The sequence below is a fragment of the Dendropsophus ebraccatus genome, chromosome 3, assembly GCF_027789765.1.
Source record: "Dendropsophus ebraccatus isolate aDenEbr1 chromosome 3, aDenEbr1.pat, whole genome shotgun sequence".
Lineage (NCBI taxonomy): Eukaryota > Metazoa > Chordata > Amphibia > Anura > Hylidae > Dendropsophus > Dendropsophus ebraccatus.
The window spans coordinates 178,515,509-178,538,116 of record NC_091456.1 but is presented as its reverse complement, the minus strand read 5'-3'; the positions used below and the strand labels follow the sequence as shown (position 1 = coordinate 178,538,116).

The following is a 22,608-nucleotide window of genomic DNA, read 5'->3' as shown; positions in this document are numbered from 1 at the left end:
TAGAAATCAATGGGAAATTCATTGTGTGAATATATTCTTATCAAATTACATTCAGTTTATTTCCTCCTCTTTCTTTCAGGTTCTTCAGAACAGCTGCTAAGCCCAGAGTGCTGGAGAGCCTCGCTGAAGGCCGTGGGCTGTTACTCCAGGAGAGTCATGCCCAACACCATCAAACTGGATTCCAAAGATCCTCTCATCTTTCCCAACTGCAGTAACAAAATGATGCTGTCCGCAGAGCAGGTATTGATATGGTATTGATAGCACATTCACCACAGTATACCAGGATCCTAGAGTAGTGCCCTTTATTGACTCTTGTGTTTTTTTAAATTCATAGCAAAGAGTGGAAGCGCTGCAGCACGTCTTCTCTCCGCTCTATCTCCCGATTGGTTCGGGTCTGAGCACTCAGACCCAGACTGATCAAAACTTTTGACAAAGTTTTTTTTTTTTTTTTTACCATGACAGGTACAATTTAAAGGGCTTATCCGGAGAGCAGAAAGGGTCCCACCTCTTCTGCTCTCCGGTGCTCCATTTTTCCTGACAACTTCTGCATCTAAGAGGGGGGTGGGAGCATGTTGAAGGCATTGGGTGCAGGTGAAAACAAGCCTTCACACGATGTCCAATAGCTGCCCCATGTTGCTGTAACATCGGGCAGCTATTTGGGATTGCCTAACACTCGCTCCCACCCGATTTTCCACCAAGGAAGTATCAGGGCAGAGAAGGGAAGTGGAGCGCCGGAGATCATGGGAGGTATTTCTTTTCCTGCTCTCCGGATAACTCCATTAATATCCAGCATTGTGCTCCCAATATCCATGGAGATGAAACAAGATGATTCAGGTCTTCTTTGTCACCCAGTGCATAGATTTTTATAAGATAAGTTGGGAAGAGGCATTGACTGCAGACACGTGGGAATTCACATAGATGACACTTCTATCTGCCATTTCCATAGCTGTCAGTCATACGCTTCAAAGCACACGCACACTGCACTTGGTCAGCTGCCGCCTTTCTGTTTTTTTTATAGGTTCTGGAGACTATCAAGTGGCTATCGGACTTTTTCAGAAAGTTGCGTGTTTCTAAGTCAGATTTTCAAAGCTTCGGTTTGCTGTCAAAATGGAGTCCGTATATCCCTGAGGTCAAGACCTTCATGGAATACTTGGTGAAGAGTCACATTGATTATGAGGTTCTTAGTATCAAACAGGAACTGATGGGAAGTCCCACCGTTGAGACAGGTAATCCGGATGCCACCCAACTATACATTTCACTTTCTGGCGGAAAACGCTAAAGCTGGCTGCAGGGATCCCCAGCGAAACCACTGGGAATCCCTAGGGAACTGTAGCTTCACTTGTTGGTCCCTCGTGCAGGAGCTGCTCTTTTGCAGTTGTTCTGGCTTATAGAACACATTACAAGCTCGTACTGCAGTGCAGAAGACATCCTAGCACCCTTCAAAATCTGCATGGATTTGTGTAGATTTGACGCAGTCACCACAGAATGCTGGTAGACGGCCCTGAAAGGAAGCATCAATTTAATGGAGGTTCCCATTAAAGGGATTGTCCAGCAAAAATATTTTTCTTTCAAATCAACTGGTGTCAGAAAGTTATATAGATGTGTAATTTACTTCTATTAAAAAAATCTCACGTCTTCCCATACTTATTAGCTGCTGTATGTCGCGCAGGAAATGTTTATTTTCAGTCTGACACAGCGCTCTCTGCTGACATCTCTGGCCGAGACAGGAACTGTCCAGAGCAGAAGAGGTTTTCTGTGGGCATTCATATAAAACCGAGGCAGAGTTCCTGTCTTGGCCAGAGATGTCAGCAGAGAGCACTGTGTCAGACTGAAAATAAAACATTTCCTGCAGGACATACAGCAGCTAATAAGTATGGGAAGACTTGAGATTTTTTTAATAGAAGTAAATTACAAATCTATATAACTTTCTGACACCAGTTGATTTGAAAGAAAAAGATTTTCGCTGCATAATCCCTTTAGCAGCACGAGAACTCAGTAGCACATGAGTATTGGTAGAACATTTTTCCTATATATTTATATTTTTATATATATATATATATATATATATATCTAAAGCTCTCTCCTGTGTTCTTCACCTTTTTATATAGTGTTGAAGTCTCTACATTCCGTAATCACAGAGCTCTTCAAACCCTGGATAATGGTCCTGGATAAAGACGATAGCAGGTACGACACTGGGGCTTTTTTTTTTTTTTTTTTTTAATATTCAAACATTTTATTGAGTTTTCACATAATATAACATTGGTACAGAAGAAAAGTATCAGTAGGAGTATAAATTCACAAATATACATAACTAATAAAACAAGGCCGATAACAGTAACTAAACCTTACTCCACTTATACATAGAATGTAGATAGTAGAAATATGGTGCTATTTATGACAAGAGTATAGAGTACAATTCAAAGTCTACAAGAATGGATCTAGGGTGCCGGCAGCCGACATCTTATAATACCAGGTGGTTGAGGTAAAGTGAGACATGATAGGACGTCTTTCTGCCTGTGAGTAACCATGTAGTAGGAATAGTTTCCACTTCTTAAAGAAGGAAGCTGTAAAGGTTTCCTTATTGTGTATAGTGTCCAGCATCTCCCAGTGTAAGGTTTCTTTTAGAATAGAGGTCAATTCCGAAATAGTCGGTTGGCTAGGCTGTAGCCAATGGTTTAATAAACACTGAAGGGCTAGTAATAAGGTGAGATGTACCCCGGGGGGGATAGGATGGTGTGACATGGGATCAGCCACAGTGTCAGTGTGCTTTGGCTTCATATCTTTGGCAGATAATCTGTCAGATAATCTTTCTGTGTAAATGGACCCTATCATTCTGTGTAAGGGGCCCGATTCGGCCGATTATCACTCCATGTTATAAATAAAACGATCAGCCGATGACAACGATCATTAGCTGATCGTTGATATAGGTTTGAACCTATAATTGTCGGATGCCGACCACGCATCGCTACGTGTAATAGCGATGTCTGACGATTTACATTACCTATCCAGGCTGCAGGGCTCCTCTTCCGGTCTTCTTCTCCCCGGGTCTCGCGCGCTTCAGCTTCAGAGCGGCTTTTCTGAGCCAATCATAGTCCGGGACTGCCGTGGCCAGTGATTAGCTGAGCAGCCTGTCAGCTGAGACAGGCCGCTCTGAAGCTGGAGCGCGTGGGACCCGGGGAGAAGAAGACCGCAAGAGGAGGTCAGGTAGTGTATAAGGTTTAAGCAAGGGCTGCAAGGGCATCGGTAACTATGTTCATGCAGCCCTTGTTAAATGATAATCGGGCCGTGGAGTAGGCCCAGTAAACGAGTGCCGATCTGCTAATAACTGTTAACAGTTATTATCAGGCCCCCATCGGCCCGTGTAATAACACCCTAAGGGTCCATTTACACAGAAAGATTATCTGACCGATTATTTGCCAAATATTTGAAGCCTAAGCCAGGAATGAATTTGAAGAGAGGAGAAATCTCAGTCTTTCCTTTATGACCTGATCTCTGTTTATAGTGTGTTTCTGGATTTGGCTTCAAATCTTTGGCAGATAATCTGTCAGATAAATTTTCTGTGTAAATGGACCCTAATATGGTGAACAATCTCAGGTTAAAGCGAATCTGTACCCACAATCTGACCCCCCCCAAACCGCTTGTACATTCGGATAGCTGATTTTAATCCAAGATCTGTCCTGGGGTCCGTTCGCCAGGTGATGCAGTTATTGTCCTAAAAAACAACTTTTAAACTGGCAGCCCCGTGCCCAATGGGAGTATCTGTGCCCTAACTTTGCACCACCCCTCCGTCCCTCCTCCCCACCCTCTTTATCATTAGGAATGCCACTGGAACATTTTCTCCATGCTGAACATTTGCACAGGTGTCTTAACGATCCAGCCCATGTGCCGGGCTGACACAGCTGACAAATAGGAGGCAATCTGCCTGGAGCATTCCTAATGATGAGGAGGGAGGGGAGGAGGGACAGAGAGGTTGTGCCAGCCTAATGCATACACAATCTAGACCACTCCCGTAGGGCACGGGGCTGCCGGTTTAAAGGTTCTTGGGTTAAAAGCAGCTATCTGAAGGTACAAGCGGTTTGGGGTGGGTCAGATTGTGGGTACAGAGTCGCTTTAACAATAAACAATCCCGTTTGCAATCGTTAAAAGTTGTTCCGTCTTATAGGACCCTTAGCATAGAGGAAAGCTCTGAGCAGTGATGGGTCTGGCAAGATGAAGAATCAGGTTCCCAGTTTAAAAGGTTTTTCTGAAATGAGACAAATACTTTGTTACCCATATTAAAGTACATGACACCCCACAACCACTATTGCACAACTGTGATCCCTTCTGTGACCCATCAAAAGTGAGGAAAAATGAATCTGCCCAACACAGAGCACACTCAGCTTCTCCTCTGCTCTCTCCTCAGTAACCAGCGCTGCTACCCCTGGCTGGAAAGTGACACCCGCAATGCCGTCATATTGGTCCAGCTGTTCTGCGATTGTATCTTGACGCTGCATCAGAAATTCCAGGGTGAGTACAAGCTATGAGATCAGTGATCAAGAGTTATCCACAGGATAAGCATCACTGTCATTTGTAATAACTTATGAGATACATGTCACGACTCATCTGAGAACCGCTGTAATCCTGAGACAAAGCCCGGAGGAGGCAACAGAGGTGCGTATCTTTCCCCGGGTGTCAATCAAATCCGACTCTCTCACTTCATTGTAGTCTATGAAGGAAGAGAGTTTGGATCTTGGGCCGGGTGGTGGGCGTAATGCTGTGACATGTTAGGGTATGTTCACACTGAGCAAATACGGCGCGGAATCCCGTCTTGCTCAGTGTCCCGATGTGAGTAAATGAGAGGGCGCTCGTTCCTCTGCTGTGGCGGCGCAATCACCCATAGAATAGCTACGTAACACTGAGACAGGCGGGATTCCGCGGCGGAAAGTTTTGTCTGTTTTACTCCTTTGGTTTTTTTCCCTCCTCCTTCAAACACTCTATTAAAACCCCACTGCTGAAAAAACCTTCTTTAGACCCATCTTGTGCAGCCAACTATCGGCCTGTTTCTAATCTCTCCAAATCTCCAAACTCCTAGAACGTCTGGTCTATTCTCACCTAACTCGCTATCTCTCCGATAACTCTCTTCTTGACCCTCTACAGTCCGGCTTCCGATCCCTTCATACCACCGAAACTGCTCTCACCAAGGTGTCAAACGACCTGCTGAAGGCCAAGTCACAAGGAAACTACTCCTTGCTGATTCTCCTGGATCTCTCAGCAGCGTTTGACACTGTGGACCACCAGCTCCTCCTCTCCATGCTCAGCTCGCTTGGCCTCAAGGACTCTGTTCTCTCTTGGTTCTCTTCCTACCTCTCTGACCGCTCCTAAAGTGTATCCTTCTCTGGCTCTACTTCCTGTCCCCTACCGCTTACTGTTGGAGTTCCCCAGGGGTCAGTCCTGGGTCCCCTCCTCTTCTCCCTCTATACAGCCCCCATCGGACAGACCATCAGCAGGTTTGGTTTCTAATACCATCTTTATGCTGATGACACCCAGTTATATACCTCTTCCCACGACATCTCCCCTGCCTTCCTGCAAAATACAAGTAACTGTCTATCCGCTGTCTCTAACACTATGACCTCTCTGTTTCTCAGACTTAATCTCTCTAAAACTGAACTTCTGGTGCCTCCTCCCTCTAACAAACCTAAAGCCGACATCTCCCTCTCAGTCTGTGGTACTAGCATCCCTCCTGTGCATCAGGCTCGATGTCTGGGGGTCATGCTAGACTCTGATCTATCCTTTACTCCCTACATCCAAGCTCTTACACGCTCCTGTCATCTTCATCTCAAAAACATCTCCAGAATCCGTCCATTTCTCACCACTGACACCGCCCTGATCCATTCCCATCTTGACTACTGTAACTCCCTACTAATCGGTCTTCCTCTCTCTAAGCTCTCCCCTCTCCAGTCTATCCTGAACGCAGCAGCCAGGCTCATCTTCCCCTCCAGCCGCTATACCGACGTTTCCCTCCTGTGCCAGTCACTGCACTGGTTACCCATTAAATCCAGAATCCACTTCAAGCTCCTCACCCTCACCCATAAAGCTCTCCACAACTCTGCCCCTCCATACATCTCCTCCCTCATCTCCAACTATCATCCTTCTCGTGCTCTGCGCTCTGCTAATGATCTAACCTTAACATCTTCCATAATCAGAACCTCTCATTCCCGCCTCCAAGACTTCTCTCGTGCTGCACCAGTTCTCTGGAACGCCCTACCCAAACACATCAGACTCTTACCCAATACTCACAGTTTCAAGCGTGCCCTGAAGACTCATCTCTTCAGGCTCGCTTATAACATTCCCTAAACTTGTTCCCCCTTCTGTTGTTTCCCTTGCTCTATCTCTGACGGTTCCTGCACTTAATATGTTTACTTCCAATCAGACATTGGCGTGTTACTGGCTCATCCTGTATTTCTAACTATTTACAATGGCCGGACCATGGACAAATGCACTTATGCCTGGTGTCAACCCAAGTTGTAGTCTGTAAGCTCCAACGGGCAGGTCTCGTTTATACTTTGTATTTTTATGTAATTTTTATTTATTCTAACTATTCAACTGTGTATTATGTACCTCTGTACTGTATGCATAGAAAAAAGCGCTGCGGAATCTGTTGGCGCTATACAAATAAATTTATTATTATTATTATTATTATTACTACTCAATGTGAACATACTCTAAAAGTGTCACTGTCGTTTACATTTAAATCAATAGTACAGTCGATTTTAAGAAACTATGTAATTTGGTTTATTAGCCGAAAAATGCATTTTTAATCATGAAAAAGCAGTTTGAAGCTCTCCCCCCTGTCTTCATGGTTTTCTATGGAGGGGGGAGGGGTGGAGGGAGATGAGGCACCAAAACAAGACAACAAAGAGTTAATTTATGGCTACATCACCAGCTATTTCCTCTGAAGTAAGCACTGACCTCTCTGACCTCTGAATACCGGCTTTCACACAACTCCCGCTGTGTAATCCTTTGTTCTCTGCTCTCTGCTGGCAACTAATCTCCCTCCTCCCCCCTCCATAGATTACACAGGGCTCGACCGATGTAAACTAGTCAAGATTTCCTGATAATGAGCAGTGAATGAGAGAGAGGCGGGGGGGACCTGGGGAAAGTCTTTTTAAATGCAGATAATGGCATATTTGCCTAATAAACCCAATTACAACGTTTCTTAAAATCACCTGGACTATTGATTTCTACAAAAAAAAACAACCAGTGACTCTTTAAATAAAAAGTATCGCTTTAAGGTTATAATTTCTTAATGCTTTACTTGTCATACATTATTCAGAAGAAAACTTTTTTTTCTGAGATACTGTTAATATGTTAATATGCCAGCTACTTTGCAGGTAAGGAGCTCATTCCTATTACTTTGGTTATCCCAAGAATATTATTATAGTCAAGTAACCACAGGATAGGGGATAACTGGTGGGGGTCTGACTGTTGTGACTGATCATGGGAATGGAGGTCTCTTGTACTCTTGGTGAGTGTATTGGCGGCATCAGTGTATGGCCACCACTTCATTCACTCTCTATTGATCATCTGAACATAGCTGAGCTGTGTTTAGACGTCCCATGTCTGTGCTGTTCACTGAAGGGTTAAGGGACTTCGATTCTCATGATCAATGGGGGCCGACCCCACCGGTAAGGTAGTTAACACCTCTTCTGCAGATAAGTGATAACAGATATATAGATAGATAGATAGGAGATAGATGATTGATTAGATAGATAGGAGATGGATAGATAGATAGATAGATAGATAGGAGATAGATAGATAGATAGGAGATAGATAGATAGATAGATAGATAGATAGATAGATAGATAGATAGGAGATAGATAGGAGATAGGAGATAGATAGATAGATAGATAGATGATAGATTAGATAGATGATTGATTAGATAGATAGATAGATAGATAGATAGGAGATAGATAGATAGATAGGAGATAGATAGGAGATAGATAGATAGATGATAGATTAGATAGATGATTGATTAGATAGATAGATAGATAGATAGGAGAAACTTTGTTTAAATCTGTTAATGGTCTTCTCATTTTCTTGCAGATCACCTTCTGCCTGGTCAGCGGGGGGCGCTGTGGTTACATCTCATGCACTATTGTGAGTCCTGCACTGCACCCATGCACCCAGAGTATATACTGTATACTTATCACACAGAGTACAGTAAGCTGCCCTGGAAGGACATGTATCCTGATCAGACACTGATGGAAGAGTTTTTCAAGGTGAGATCACCATTAACAACCCTGCTAATTGTGTATATTACAGAGGTACAAGCTGGTCTGTAAGTGTTGTATGGGAGCAAGGTCTTTCATGTCATCTTTGGGCAGGTTTTATACACACAAAACAATGTGCAGAGAGAGACACTAGTCTTTAGTTTAAAAGGGTATCCTGGCAATTTTTTTTTAAGTTATACAGATTTGTATTTACTTCTTTTTTTTAAATCTCTAGTCTTCCAGTACTTATCAGCTGCTGTATGTCCTGCAGGAAGTGGTGTATTCTTTACAGTCTGACACAGCGCTCTCTGCTGCCACCTCTGTCCATGTCAGGAACTGTCCAGAGTAGCAAATCCTCATAGAAAACCTCTCCTGCTCTGGACAGTTCCTGACATGGACAGAGATGGCAGCAGAGAGCTCTGTGTCACACTGGAAAGACTACACCACTGCAGGACATACAGCAGCTGATAAGTACTGGAAGACTTGAGACTTTTAAATATAAAAGTGATTTACAAGTCTATATAACTTTCAGACACCAGATGATTTTAAAACAATTTTATATCTCCCCGTTTATGGAGTCCCCCGTTCTAGAGATTGTGTGCATCCACAGTGACGAAACCCCTTGAAGTGCATGGTAATTACTGATTATTCTTTTTTTCTCACTAGGTGGAGCGAGGGAGCCCAAAAAGCTGTTTTCTCTTCCTGGGGGGTGTATTATGTGATGTCAACTGGATGAACGTCCTGGCCGATGCCTGGGGCCCCATTCCTAGGCAAGAAACCCATCGCATGCTGGTTTGCCTCTTGTATATGCTGGTATTTCTCACCAAAGAGGAGAAGCTCATAGACGAACCGGTATGTAGCACCAAGACTTGTCACTGAAGTTATGGAAAAATTGATCTCATATGTGTTCACTATTATATAATATTATGTATTTGTAGGCAGTGATATAGCACTAGGCAGTACAGAGTATACAGTCACATCTGAGCAGCAGGTGTTGTGTATTCTTCCCATTGTGACACAGTGCTCTCTGCTGCCACCTCTGTCCATGTCAGGAACTGTCCAGAGCAGGAGAGGTTTTGCTATTGATCTGGACAGTTCCTGACATGGACAGAGGTGGCAGCAGAGGGCACTGTCAGACTAGAAAGAATACACCACTTCCTGCAGGACATACAGAAGTTGATAAGTACTGGAAGACTGAAGATTTTTAAATAGAAGTAAAATACAAATCTATGTAACTTTCTAAAACCAGTTCATTTGAAAGAAAAAGATTTTTGCTGGAGTACCCCCTTACCAACTCATTTCCTATATGTCTACAGGGGGCTCCGCTGATTAACCTCTTAGGGCAGGCCGGCACATTGTCCTGGCACCTGGTGGATGCCGTATCCTACCAAAATGTCATTGGGTATTTCAGCAGCCATTACCCTCCCTCTGTAATCCTGAGCACCCACCTGGCAGATGAACTACTCCTGAAGCTTCTCCGCGTCTCCGCAGGACTCTCCTCTTTCCCAGAGTGCAGCATTTATTCTGTAAGTACAGGAGATGATGGTGTATGATGGCGTCCTATATAATTTATAAGGCTGATGTGTATGCATAGTCTGTTTCTCTTGCTGCTTTATGCCTGCAGAGCTGAGATCTAGTAACATTCACTTATAATAACAGAACATGGTCGGACGGATCCAAGTCAGATCATGATTAACACGTATTACCCTAAGGAATAAAAGATACCTGTGCTTCCCCCATGCATGACCGTGTTGTGTCTGAGCACATTGAAAAGCATTGATGCATTTCCACAGCTTGTCAGAGACGGGTGCATGCCCAAAGCGGAGTGTAGCGGCATTATTTTTTATATAGTTCTAAGCTATAAGCTGTATATTGGCTGTGTGAATAGTCTAATGGCGGAGGCTCCATCTGAGGCAGCTTTGTTATTTGTGGAGGAATTTCAGAGTCTCTATATACAGACACAGTTCTGCGTTCTCAGTCACAGTACTGGGATTATGAATGCAGTGATGTCAGGGTACATAGAATAGGGTACTGTCTTGGGTGTTTGGCTGTTCATCCGTTCTCCTAATATGCAGGAGAATAGGATTCTTGCCACACCCCTCCCCCCGCCCTCCATCTGCTGATTGACAGTTGACTGCCTATACGTGCATGGATAGATAACTACCAATTAGCAGCTGGTGGGTGGAGTCAGCCGGATCTCCTCACCTCACTTGGAGGAGTGCTGGCCAGTCGCCTTTTCTGTCCACCTCCCACCGGCTTGGTTCAGGAAGAAGATGGACACCATCTGGACCCATCACCTTATTTAACTTTAAGCAGGCAAGCTCTTCAGAAACATTGGCCTCTGAAAAGACTTGGACTGGATCTATACAACCAGAGGCAATGTCCAGCCATACTCTATTCTCCTCCTTAACAGATTTGGCCAATTCTTGTATTATTTGTTTTCCAGGACGTGACCCCTAAATGCCGCATCTACATTCAGCAGATGGTCCAGTTCATGGGCTCTCTGGAACAGGACGGCAAAATCAGCATTCCTGCTCTAGAACAAGAGATGTCCAAACTGCTGGATGACATTGTCATCTTCAGCCCTCCAGGTGAGAGCCTGTGGAAGATGGGGATGATACGTTCCGGCACTGTGGCCTCACAGGACTCCTGATGGTGGAATGTTGTGTACAGAGCCGAGGCTTCCTGCACTGCGGCCACATAGGACACCTGATGGTGGGGTGCGAAGTGTTGTGTACAGAGCCGAGGCTTCCTGCACTGCGGCCGCACAGGACACCTGATAGCAGAGTGTTGTGTACAGAGCCGAGGCTTCCTGCACTGCGGCCGCACAGGACACCTGATAGCAGAGTGTTGTGTACAGAGCCAAGGCTTCCTGCACTGCGGCCGCACAGGACTCCTGATGGTGGGGTGCGAAGTGTTGTGTACAGAGCCGAGGCTTCCTGCACTGCGTCCGCACAGGACTCCTGATGGTGGGGTGCGAAGTGTTGTGTACAGAGCCGAGGCTTCCTGCACTGCGGCCACACAGGACTCCTGATGGTGGGGTGCGAAGTGTTGTGTACAGAGCCGAGGCTTCCTGCACTGCGTCCGCACAGGACTCCTGATGGTGGAGTGTTGTGTACAGAGCCGAGGCTTCCTGCACTGCGGCCACACAGGACACCTGATAGCAGAGTGTTGTGTACAGAGCCGAGGCTTCCTGCACTGCGGCCACATAGGACTCCTGATGGTGGAGTGTTGTGTATAGAGCCGAGGCTTCCTGCACTGCGGCCACATAGGACTCCTGATGGTGGAGTGTTGTGTATAGAGCCGAGGCTTCCTGCACTGCGGCCACACAGGACTCCTGATGGTGGAGTGTTGTGTACAGAGCCGAGGCTTCCTGCACTGCGGCCACACAGGACTCCTGATGGTGGGGTGCGAAGTGTTGTGTACAGAGCCGAGGCTTCCTGCACTGCGGCCGCATAGGACACCTGATGGCGGAGTGTTCTGTACAGAGCCAAGGCTTCCTGCACTGCGGCCGCACAGGACACCTGATGGTGGAGTGTTGTGTATAGAGCCGAGGCTTCCTGCACTGTGGCCGCACAGGACACCTGATGGTGGAGTGTTCTGTACAGAGCCAAGGCTTCCTGCACTGTGGCCGCACAGGACACCTGATGGTGGAGTGTTGTGTAAAGAGCCAAGGCTTCCTGCACTGCGGCCACATAGGACTCCTGATGGTGGAGTGTTGTGTACAGAGCCAAGGCTTCCTGCACTGCGGCCGCACAGGACTCCTGATGGTGGAGTGTTGTGTACAGAGCCAAGGCTTCCTGCACTGCGGCCGCACAGGACTCCTGATGGTGGAGTGTTGTGTAAAGAGCCGAGGCTTCCTGCACTGCGGCCGCACAGGACACCTGATGGTGGAGTGTTGTGTAAAGAGCCAAGGCTTCCTGCACTGCGGCCGCACAGGACTCCTGATGGTGGAGTGTTGTGTAAAGAGCCGAGGCTTCCTGCACTGCGGCCACATAGGACTCCTGATGGTGGGGTGTTGTGTACAGAGCCAAGGCTTCCTGCACTGCAGCCGCACAGGACACCTGATGGTGGTGTTGTGTAAAGAGCCGAGGCTTCCTGCACTGCAGCCGCACAGGACACCGCTATTGCTAACCGGTTTACCATATGTGTCCAGTCCTGTATATATATATATATATAGCATCACTTCTTACCTTGCCGTTTTTCAGATCTAGAGGTCCAGAAGCGTCACATGGCTCTGAGCAGTCTGTTCATGGAGCTCTTGATGGTGATGAATAATGCCAGTGTGACCACGGCCGAGTCCCTGCGCGGAGCCCTGCTCAAGTGGATTGATAGCAAAGTGCAAGGCATGTTGGTCATGCCCCTCCTGACAGCGGCCTGCCAGAGCCTGGCATCTATTAAACATATGGCAGAGGCCACCGAAGCTTGTATACTGGCATACTTCAAAGATGGTAAGCATCTGCAGTCCCGGCATAGACAATATGGCGTTAGTTGTTGATGCAGCCACATTGTTCTCTTTTCTTTTCTATGGGGACGACTTGTAGCTGCTGACAACTCTCCACTGACTAGAGGTGACGTATGACACTTGGGTCATTGCATAGAACCTGATCTATACTGTATGCATGCATCACTCTGTGGCGGTCACTGCCTGACAATGAATGGGTCATAAGATCTGACCCCCTCTTCTCACCACTGAACTTCTGCTTCTACCTGTACCCCAAGGTGCTGAATCTGGGGAGTCATTTAGAAGATGCAGTTGTTCTAACCATTTTAGGTTATATATAGGATGTCCTTATTTAAAGGGGTTATTCAGTAAAAAAAAATCTTACGTCTTCCAGTACTTATCAGCTGCTGTATGTCCTGCAGTATTCTTTTCAGTCTGACACAGTGCTCTCTGCTGCCACGTCTGTCCAGGTCAGGAAATGTCCAGAGCAGTAGAAAATCCCCATAGAAAACCTCTCCAACTTTTTACAGTTCCTGACATGGACAGAGAGGGTTTTTAATAGAAGTAAATTACAAATCTGGCACCAGTTGATTTGAAAGATATATATATATTTTTTTTTTGCTGAAGTACCCCTTTAAATGTTGACATTCACTGGTATGACAGAAAATAAGATAAGGCGCTCTCTGCCTGACCTTAGGAAATATGTTCAGTGTTTAATGGGTGGGAGTGCAAACCCTGGGACCTGCCATTCAGCATAGAGAAGGGAATTTAGTAGCACATATGGGATCCCTGAGCCCCTTCCAATCATTGTGAATGGATAAGCTGGTGTATATATGAGTATATACCATTCCACCGCCAGACTATGGTAACTCTCAGTTTATTCAGTATCCAGGAATAATAACAGAGGATCGGCACGGGATACTTCAGAGTTGTTTTGGCCCGATCGTATCTATTGTTGGGTCATACCACTTCTTCTTTGTTTATCACCCCAAAACACTAAGGCTCCCAGAATGCCTTTGTTCTGAGTTCATTTGTGAATGACAAGGAATGGCAATGTGTTATATGTGGTTATGTCTAGAATTGCCCTCGAATTGTTGTTCTACCTGTATCCTGCCGTATCATCCGCTGAGCTTTAAAGCGAATGTACCATCAGTACTATGCTTTAAAGTGTCCCTGTCATTTAATTTTCAAACTCTAAATGTACAGAAGATGTTATATGAAGCAAGTTTGTAATATACATTCATTATATTTTTTGTTGTTATCATGCTGTAAAACAAAGCTGTACTTACCAGAAATCCAGCTTCAGTCTCCTAAAGGCAGCTATATAACATTTATACTTACCAGAAATCCAGGTCCAGTCTCCTGAAGGCATCTATATAACAGCTATACTTACTGTACCCAGGTCCAGTCTCCTGAAGGCAGCTATATACTTACTGTATCCAGGTCCAGTCTCCTGAAGGCAGCTATATAACAGCTATACTTACTGTATCCAGGTCCAGTCTCCTGAAGGCAGCTATATAACAGCTATACTTACTGTATCCAGGTCCAGTCTCCTGAAGGCAGCTATACTTACTGTATCCAGGTCCAGTCTCCTGAAGGCAGCTATATAACAGCTATACTTACTGTATCCAGGTCGTCTCCTGAAGGCAGCTATATAACAGCTATACTTACTGTATCCAGGTCCAGTCTCCTGAAGGCAGCTATATAACAGCTATACTTACTGTATCCAGGTCCAGTCTCCTGAAGGCAGCTATATAACAGCTATACTTACTGTATCCAGGTCCAGTCTCCTGAAGGCAGCTATACTTACTGTATCCAGGTCGTCTCCTGAAGGCAGCTATATAACAGCTATACTTACTGTATCCAGGTCCAGTCTCCTGAAGGCAGCTATATAACAGCTATACTTACTGTATCCAGGTCCAGTCTCCTGAAGGCAGCTGTACACTTACTGTATCCAGGTCCAGTCTCCTGAAGGCAGCTATACTTACTGTATCCAGGTCCAGTCTCCTGAAGGCAGCTATATAACAGCTATACTTACTATATCCAGGTCCAGTCTCCTGAAGGAAGATTTGCTGCTTTGTGCTGGTCGTAAAAAACAGACTAAACACAGGTGTTCCGGCCAGTACAGAGAGTGACAGCTCAATGTGTCCGTCAATCACATGACTGCATTCTCTCTGTGAGCGCTCAGATGGCCTGGGATACACAGGACTTCCTGTTTTCTGACTCGTTAAGAAAAAAAAAACAGTAAACAGGAAGTGCCGTGTTCTCCATGACATGATAACTAAAAAAAAAATAATGAATGTACATTGCAAACTGGATTTATATCACATATACTGTTGATTTAGACTTTAAAAGTTATAATGACAGTGACACATGGACAGTGTTTCACATGGATAAACCGCTACAGGGAAGTTCCATTCACGGGCACCGTCTCGGGCTGAAGCGCTGGAGGCGGGCCATCCGCCCCCAGTGGGAGGAGACCCCTGCCCCTCTGTGACACGGCTCCATTAGAATGATAAGTGTCTTCACAGTTTTGGAAGTTATCTGTAGAATTCTACATAAGAAGTTAAATAACTCTGTATAAGTAATGTGCATCAGGCTGGGCTGGGTAACTTGTGTGTGTTGTATTAAAGGGGAACTCAGGCAAAAAAAAATTCAAATCAAATGGCACCAGAAAGTTATACACATTTGTAATTTTGTTATTTACGTCTATTTAAAATTCTTCAGTCTTTTAGTACTTATCAGCTGCTGCATGCCCTGCATGAAGTGGTGTATTCTTTCCAGTCTGATACAGTGCTCTCTGCTGCCACCTCTGTCCATGTCAGGAACTGTCCAAAGCTGGTAAGGTTTTCTATAGGGATTTGCTACTGCTCTGGACAGTTCCCGTAATGGACAGAAGTGGCAGCAGAGAGCACTGTGTCAGACTGGAAAAAATACACCACTTCCTGCAGGACTTACAGTAGCTGATAAGTACTGGAAGACTGGAGATTTTTAAATAGAAGTAAATTACAAATCTGTAAAACTTTCTGACATCAGTTGATTTAAAAAAAAAAATCCTGGGCTAAAGGTGGCCCAGAGCTGCATTCACACTTCTGCTGGTCATTAGAGACCAGCCTATGACTGTATCCATAGCTTCCAGGTCCCCCTAGGGCTGCATTCACCTTCTTCAGCCACCAGTAATTAATTGCTGCATGTTTGGGCTCAGATGGACCCTAGTGTGCTTGAGATTCGCTCGTCTCTATTGGTCATCATTGAAGTATATGAATAATCATAACACATACTCTTGCAAGATAAATTGACACTTCCCAGCTCTGTACAGATATTGCACAAGCAAGATTTCAGCTCTGAAGCTTACTGAATTGTGAATGCAGCTCTGCGAACCACCACGTTTATAATGGGGTGCAAAATCGTGGCATAAACTGAATGTGGTTTTGCCATGCGGGATTTGGACACATGAGACACTAGGAGTGCGGGAACCTGGCTTTTCTTTTCTTGAACTGATCCTGGATTACAGGGTGTATTCTAGTTTAGAACTGCATTCACAGTTCAGAGCTGAAATCTCCCTTCTTGTTTATTCTCTGTACTCTTTCAAGTCATCCTAGTACTGTGCAGGGGGGGAAGCCCTACGACAACCTTGTTTTTTTGTTTCTTTTTTTTTCTTAAAGTTTCACTGTCACCATAGAAAACGTTTGACATATCATAGAGACTTTTCAAAAGTTTTGATCAGTCTGTGTCTGAGTGTTCCCACCCTTACTGATCGGGAGAACAAGGGAGGAGAGTTCCGCACCGCAGCGCTGTCCTCTCTCCGATCCGTGTCAGCATAATCAGTCAGGCTCCATAGACTTACATTATGAGCCTGACTTATCACGTGACACAGAGCTGGGAGACGACCACACTGAGCACGGTCTTCTCTCTGCTCATTCTCCTGAACGATCAGATCCAAACAGATCCAAACTTTTGACATGTCAGATGTTTTTTTATGGTGACAGAGACACTTTAATATCTATCTATCTATATATATATATATATATTTAAAGGGAATTTGTTAATTTTCCCTTAAATGAGTGCAGCATAAACTAGTGATATATAAATGCAGAACAGATCGGTGTATTACTTACATTGTTCTCCTAATATGCAGGAGAATAGGATTCTTGCCACACCCCTCCCCCCAGCTGCTGATTGGCAGTTATCTATCCTTGCTGTGTATAGGTAGTCAACTGTCAATCATCAGTTGGTGGGTGGAGTTTCCTGCTTCTCATGAATATCCAGGACTACTGGGCTCATGCACATAATGGAGAGGGCTACTTGTTGTCCAAGCTATTCAGGGGAATATCTCTGGATCAGCTGCACAGAACAATGTAAGTGATACATCATTCTGTCCAGCTTCTCTATCACTAGTTTGTTACCCTGAGATAGGACACCACAAACCTACTGACAGAGTCTCTTTACAGTGTCTGTATATAAGATGTAGCATAGTGGTCGTACCCAGTGGGTCATCTCCACACCTGATCGAAATGCCTGATGTATATAATTCCATCTCTTTTCTTCTTGTTCTCAGAGTCTCTGCACACCCAGAACCCGGGCTGGGGACCCATCCTGGCATCCTTACAGGTGCCGGAACTGACTACTGAGGAGTTCCTCCAGGAATGCCTTACCCTGGGCAGCTACCTGACGCTTCACGTCTATGTGCTGCAATGCCTGAACCGGGAGCAGACGCTCGCCAATGAGCTGAGGATGCTGGTCCGAATCTCCAAGTGGATCGAGCAGGTGCAGCCCAGGTAACAACCTCCTACAATGTAGCTGGGCCGAATATCCATGTCTATGGGGAGACGACTGTTGGATCATGTGATAGCGACATGAGCCTAGGATGTAGATTAGGATATAGGGATATAGTGTGCTATATTTAGGTATATTTTATGTATTATTATTTTATTTTTTAGCTCTATGAATGAAGAACCCAAACTCTTCCTGTGGTTCCATAAGACTCTGCAGTTGTCTCTGATTCAAGTAGAACAGAACGACACTGAGGTCACTGAGAACGTCCTGCGGATCCTGCTGTCGGTCCAGACTCGGCTAAGCCTCCTGGGGGAGGAAAGAATGTCTACCGGGATCCTGGGGGCGATCGGCCTTGGGAGGAAGTCTCCGTTCTCCGCCAGGTAGGGCCACAGGTTTATGGCTACCCCTAGCTTACCCTCATCTTTATACACAGAACTATGTAATACAGTGACACTACTTTGATACAACGATTTTACCACCGCTCGTGACTCCGCTCACCTTGCTTTCCCCAGTGTGCTGTACAGGGGCTGGGGTTTGGAAATGCTGCCGGAGAACAGAGGGAAAGCGGGCGTCACTGATTGGTTATCTGAGCCCCTCCCCTAGCTCCTCCCACCAGCCTCATCCTTCCTGCTTTAGTGCCTGCTGCAAGGGGCATATCTGACTGCAGGGGCATAGTTGGTTGTATGTATCATACCTGTCTATAGGGGGCATATCTAACTGCAGAGGCATACCTGGCTACATGGGGCTTTTCTGTCTTTTAGGGGGCATATCTAGCTACAGGAAGCATTACATCTAGCTACAGGGTGGGCATTATTACTGGCCACAGGGGCTGTTATTATTGTAAAGGGGGAATTAAAATGGCTACAAAGGGCATTATTACTATGGAAGGGGGCATTATTATTTGACTATTATTATTTAACTAAAGCATTATTACTAGGTCCAACAGGTCAGTCACGTTGTTATGGGGGGGGGAATCTTATTTGGGGGTCAATTGCTAATAGAGACTTTATACACAGCCTATGGTGGCAGTGTGTTCTCGGCAACATTTCTAATAGGGGTACCTGAGTTGAAGAGTAAGGTCTAGAGTAATGGTGCGTTTACACAGAGAGATTTATCTGACATATTTTTGAAGCCAAAGCCAGGAACAGATTATAAACAGGGTGCCGGTCATAAAGGAAAGACTGAGATTCCCTGTCTTTTCAAGTCCATTCCTGACTTTGGCTTCCAAAATTGGTCAGATAAATCTGCCTGTGTAAACGCACCATTAGGGTCCATTTACACAGAAAGATTATCTGACAGATTATCTGCCAAAGATTTGAAGCCAAAGCCAGGAATGGATTTGAAAAGAGGAGAAATCTCAGGCTTTCGTTTATGACCTGATCTCTGTCCATAGTCTGTTTCTGGCTTTGGCTTCAAATCTTTGTCAGATAATCTTTCTGTGTAAATGGACCCAAATTCAGGGCATAGATGGAAAGGAGGAGGGGGATACAGCTGCAGTTTATCTTTCTATATGAAGTTGCTTGCTGTAAGAGAAGAGGAAGAGAGAAGAGAGTCATTGACGTTCCATTGTGTGAGATTAGGAGGGTAGGTCATGTGCTCCTCTGGTTTCCTTAGTTCTGTAGGGTCGGTGTGTTGTCGATACGATGTATTATATCCCTTTTTATGTTCTTTTTAGATTTCGGATTATCGCTCGCAGCCTAGCAGCCTTTATCTTAGCCCAGATTCCTGCTGAAAATCAAGTGCGCCTTAAGGCAGGGTCTGGCCTCCATCTGTCACAGAAAGCGCAACAGGTAACGGAGTAAAATACAGAAAATCACAATGTCTTAGGTCACATCTAATTTTATAATACAGTATACATATATATGTATGTGTGTATACTGTTTATATAATATACATTGTCAATAAACATATATATACTACATGGTAAGTAAGGTAGTAACAGTCTGTTCAGAGCTGTAACCTAGTATTATATGCCCAAATACATTGTAAAAGTAATCTGTCTGCTGTGTGTCATGTTTAGAGCTTAAAGGGGTAGTCCGGCCGGGGTGCCTTTTTTCACAATGAAAGGGGAGGGGGTGGATAAAAAGAATTGCATCTATCTACCTTCCCAGCTCCAACGCTGATGCCCGCATCCAGCTGCTCCAGCCCCTGGTCTCCCTCTGATTCCTGGAGACGAGGGATGAGATGCGGGACACTGTTACAGCCGCAGCAGGAGACCAGGGACCAGAGCAACTGGATACAGGTGTCATCGCTAGAGCTAGGGAGGTAAGTAGATGTAATTGTTTTCATTCACCCCCTCCTGGGCGATTGTGAAAAAAAGCATCCCGGCCTAGGTACCCCTTTAAGTATCAAGGGGGCATTATTGAGCTGTGTCATAAATGCCTCCCCCTCCCAACAGGAGTCTGGGGGAGGGAAGAGGCATGCCTGATGCAGCTCAGTATTGCCTGCATGAGAAAAACAAGGCCACTTTCTTCCAGAGTTCTTCCACAGTTTGGGTGCAGGTTTTGCAACTCTGTTCCATTGAAGTGAATGGAGCTTACATACCACACCTAATCTGGAGCCAAGAGTGGTGCTGTCTCGGGAAGAAAGTGGCCATGTTTTTCTAACGCTCGATAACCCCTTTAAGCTCTGAGTATGATACAGAGCAGAGAGATTTCCTTTACACTGTATTTTCTGCATATATTACTAGGAGCTTTCAGACTGATAGTAATGGCCCCCTTGTATTACAGTTAGTGGAGAGGTGTCTGACAACCAGCTTGCTGACTGTTTTCAATACCAAGCAGCAGAAGTGTGAATGCAGCTTAGTAGTATATTATATGATGTGTAATATGTATCTCTGTCTTTTAGGCATTAAACGCTGTGGAGACCTTGACCTCAAGTAAACAGTATATGGATTACCAGGAGCAGATCTCGCAGGCTGTTCAGTTTATCCGCTACCCGGGCCATTGTCTCCAGGACGGGAACACGCTGCTAGCCCTCCTCATCAACTCACTGTACCCAGAAGTGCATTATCTGAATATTATCCGATAACCTGGGAAGAGCCCACAATCCGGGACTTTCTCTTTTTTTATGCCTCCCCCCCCTTCCCCGTTTTGGTGACCCCCAACCCTCACCCCTCGCATTTCATGTTTTTAGAACAAAAATAATGTATTGATGTTTGTATGTGTGCAATAGTCAAAGATAACACAGGCGTCAAATCCATGGGGGCGTCCGAGTCCTGTGGGGTCTGTATCATTATTAAAGGTCGTGGTTACCATATAAAATTGTAAAGAAATATTCTAGCATGTACTGCCTTAAAGGGGCGCTCCACCCAAATTTTATTTTTTAGAAAAATCTGATTAATAACGCAGACTGAGACTGCAATGATGGAGTGACTGCTGCCAGGATGCTTTTCTACTCCTTATAGTCTCGTGGCTAGGGATTCACTGCCTATCAATCATCATGACCCTTTGTATGAAGTCCCTAGCGACCCCTCTGTCTCTTCTCTATCACTTTTTGCCTTATTAAGGAGATTTTAATTAATTTAGGTGGAGAAACTTGATTTAATGTGAAACTCCATCAGGGATACAAATCCTCCTCCTCTCCATTTAGTAGTAGTCAGTATAGTCTTGTCCATGGGGAAAGGGGGGTGATTATATTATATAGCAGTTTTACTTTTCACCATAGGGGGGCAGTATTATGGTATTTATATTATTGTATTATAGAAGTTAGTGGTGCTGCAAATCAACCTTGTAATGGAAGTGACAACCTAGAAAGTGTCACTTCCTCCACTGCTCCCCAGGGGGCACCAGTTAGCACAGGAGAACGCTTATTCAGGGTACAGAGAATAGGAAATTTGTGATCTATCCTGAGGCATGATGGGAAAGACGCATAGAATATAAAAGTATATTAACAAAATCTTATTTATTTTATTTCCTCACCACTGATGTAAATATCAGACACAGCCGGAGTTGCCCTTTAATTGTGCGTATATAATTCTTTATTATTACTTAATGGTAATTTTTATAATTCCTTGGATATAGGATGACAGTGCCAAAATAAAATCCACAATGATCCGCCCGTGCCTGAAGGACCTAGATGAGATGTAATCTTATACGTATATACCTATAGATCTAGGGTGATCTCAGAAGGCAGAGGCCCCATTTATTTGTCCTGTAACGTCTGTCAGTGTACATAGTATTCTTTATTGGATAGTTTGGAACATGAACTTAAGGGCCTTGGATCAGGATTTATTGCCAAACCAGAAATGTATATGTGTATAATGTGTCTGTAGCTACTAGTGGAAGTGACGTGTCTCCTGATGTACATGTGATTTATTTATAAAAGGGCTTTCGTCATTATGTAACTCGCCTCTTGTCTGATGTTTGTTGGGGACAGATCGACGCACAAAATATGTTCTATACAAAACATACGGCATGTACACAAATTGTGTACTCTCATCTGAATCAACATAAGTTGGTTTACTGTTACTTATGTACTTCAGAGCTGCACTCACTATTCTGCTGATGGGGTGCCTGTGTACATACATTACATTACTTATCCTGTACTGATCCTGAGTTACATCCAGTATTATACTCCAGAGCTGCACTCACTATTCTGCTGGTGGGGTTACTCTGTACATACATTACTTATCCTGTAGTGATCCTGTGTTACATCCTGTATTATACTCCAGAGCTGCACTCACTATTCTGCTGGTGGGGTCACTGTGTACATACATTACATTACTGATCCTGTACTGATCCTGAGATACATCCTGTATTATACTCCAGAGCTGCACTCACTATTCTGCTGGTGGGGTTACTCTGTACATACATTACTTATCCTGTAGTGATCCTGTGTTACATCCTGTATTATACTCCAGAGCTGCACTCACTATTCTGCTGGTGGGGTCACTGTGTACATACATTACATTACTGATCCTGTACTGATCCTGAGATACATCCTGTATTATACTCCAGAGCTGCACTCACTATTCTGCTGGTGGGGTTACTCTGTACATACATTACTTATCCTGTACTGATCCTGTGTTACATCCTGTAATTCTTTTTATTAGAAAAATATAAAACTTAACAAGTATAACAACATAAACATAAACGCGGCTCCATCAGCCAGAACAAAAACAAATACAAAGCTTTCTGC

At 44.7% G+C, this 22,608-nt stretch overlaps 1 protein-coding gene across 2 annotated transcripts in view; it reads left to right on the top strand.

Annotated features, from left to right (window-relative positions):
• EPG5 (ectopic P-granules 5 autophagy tethering factor) overlaps positions 1-21,814 on the top strand; it is a 68,976-nt gene extending 47,162 nt beyond the window's left edge. The window contains exons 32-45 of one of the 2 annotated variants that reach the window (XM_069963230.1): positions 80-240; positions 1,019-1,226; positions 2,109-2,184; positions 4,403-4,506; positions 8,083-8,258; positions 8,916-9,101; positions 9,566-9,775; positions 10,696-10,840; positions 12,458-12,700; positions 12,794-12,820; positions 17,252-17,471; positions 17,634-17,849; positions 19,145-19,259; positions 20,317-21,814. In XM_069963230.1, the coding sequence (XP_069819331.1) occupies positions 80-240; positions 1,019-1,226; positions 2,109-2,184; positions 4,403-4,506; positions 8,083-8,258; positions 8,916-9,101; positions 9,566-9,775; positions 10,696-10,840; positions 12,458-12,700; positions 12,794-12,820; positions 17,252-17,471; positions 17,634-17,849; positions 19,145-19,259; positions 20,317-20,499 (2,270 nt within the window). In that variant the 3' untranslated portion in view covers positions 20,500-21,814. The remainder of the gene's footprint in view (positions 1-79; positions 241-1,018; positions 1,227-2,108; positions 2,185-4,402; positions 4,507-8,082; positions 8,259-8,915; positions 9,102-9,565; positions 9,776-10,695; positions 10,841-12,457; positions 12,701-12,793; positions 12,821-17,251; positions 17,472-17,633; positions 17,850-19,144; positions 19,260-20,316) is intronic. The other variant, XM_069963231.1, reaches the window with a different exon arrangement.
• Positions 21,815-22,608: the final 794 nt, after the last annotated feature.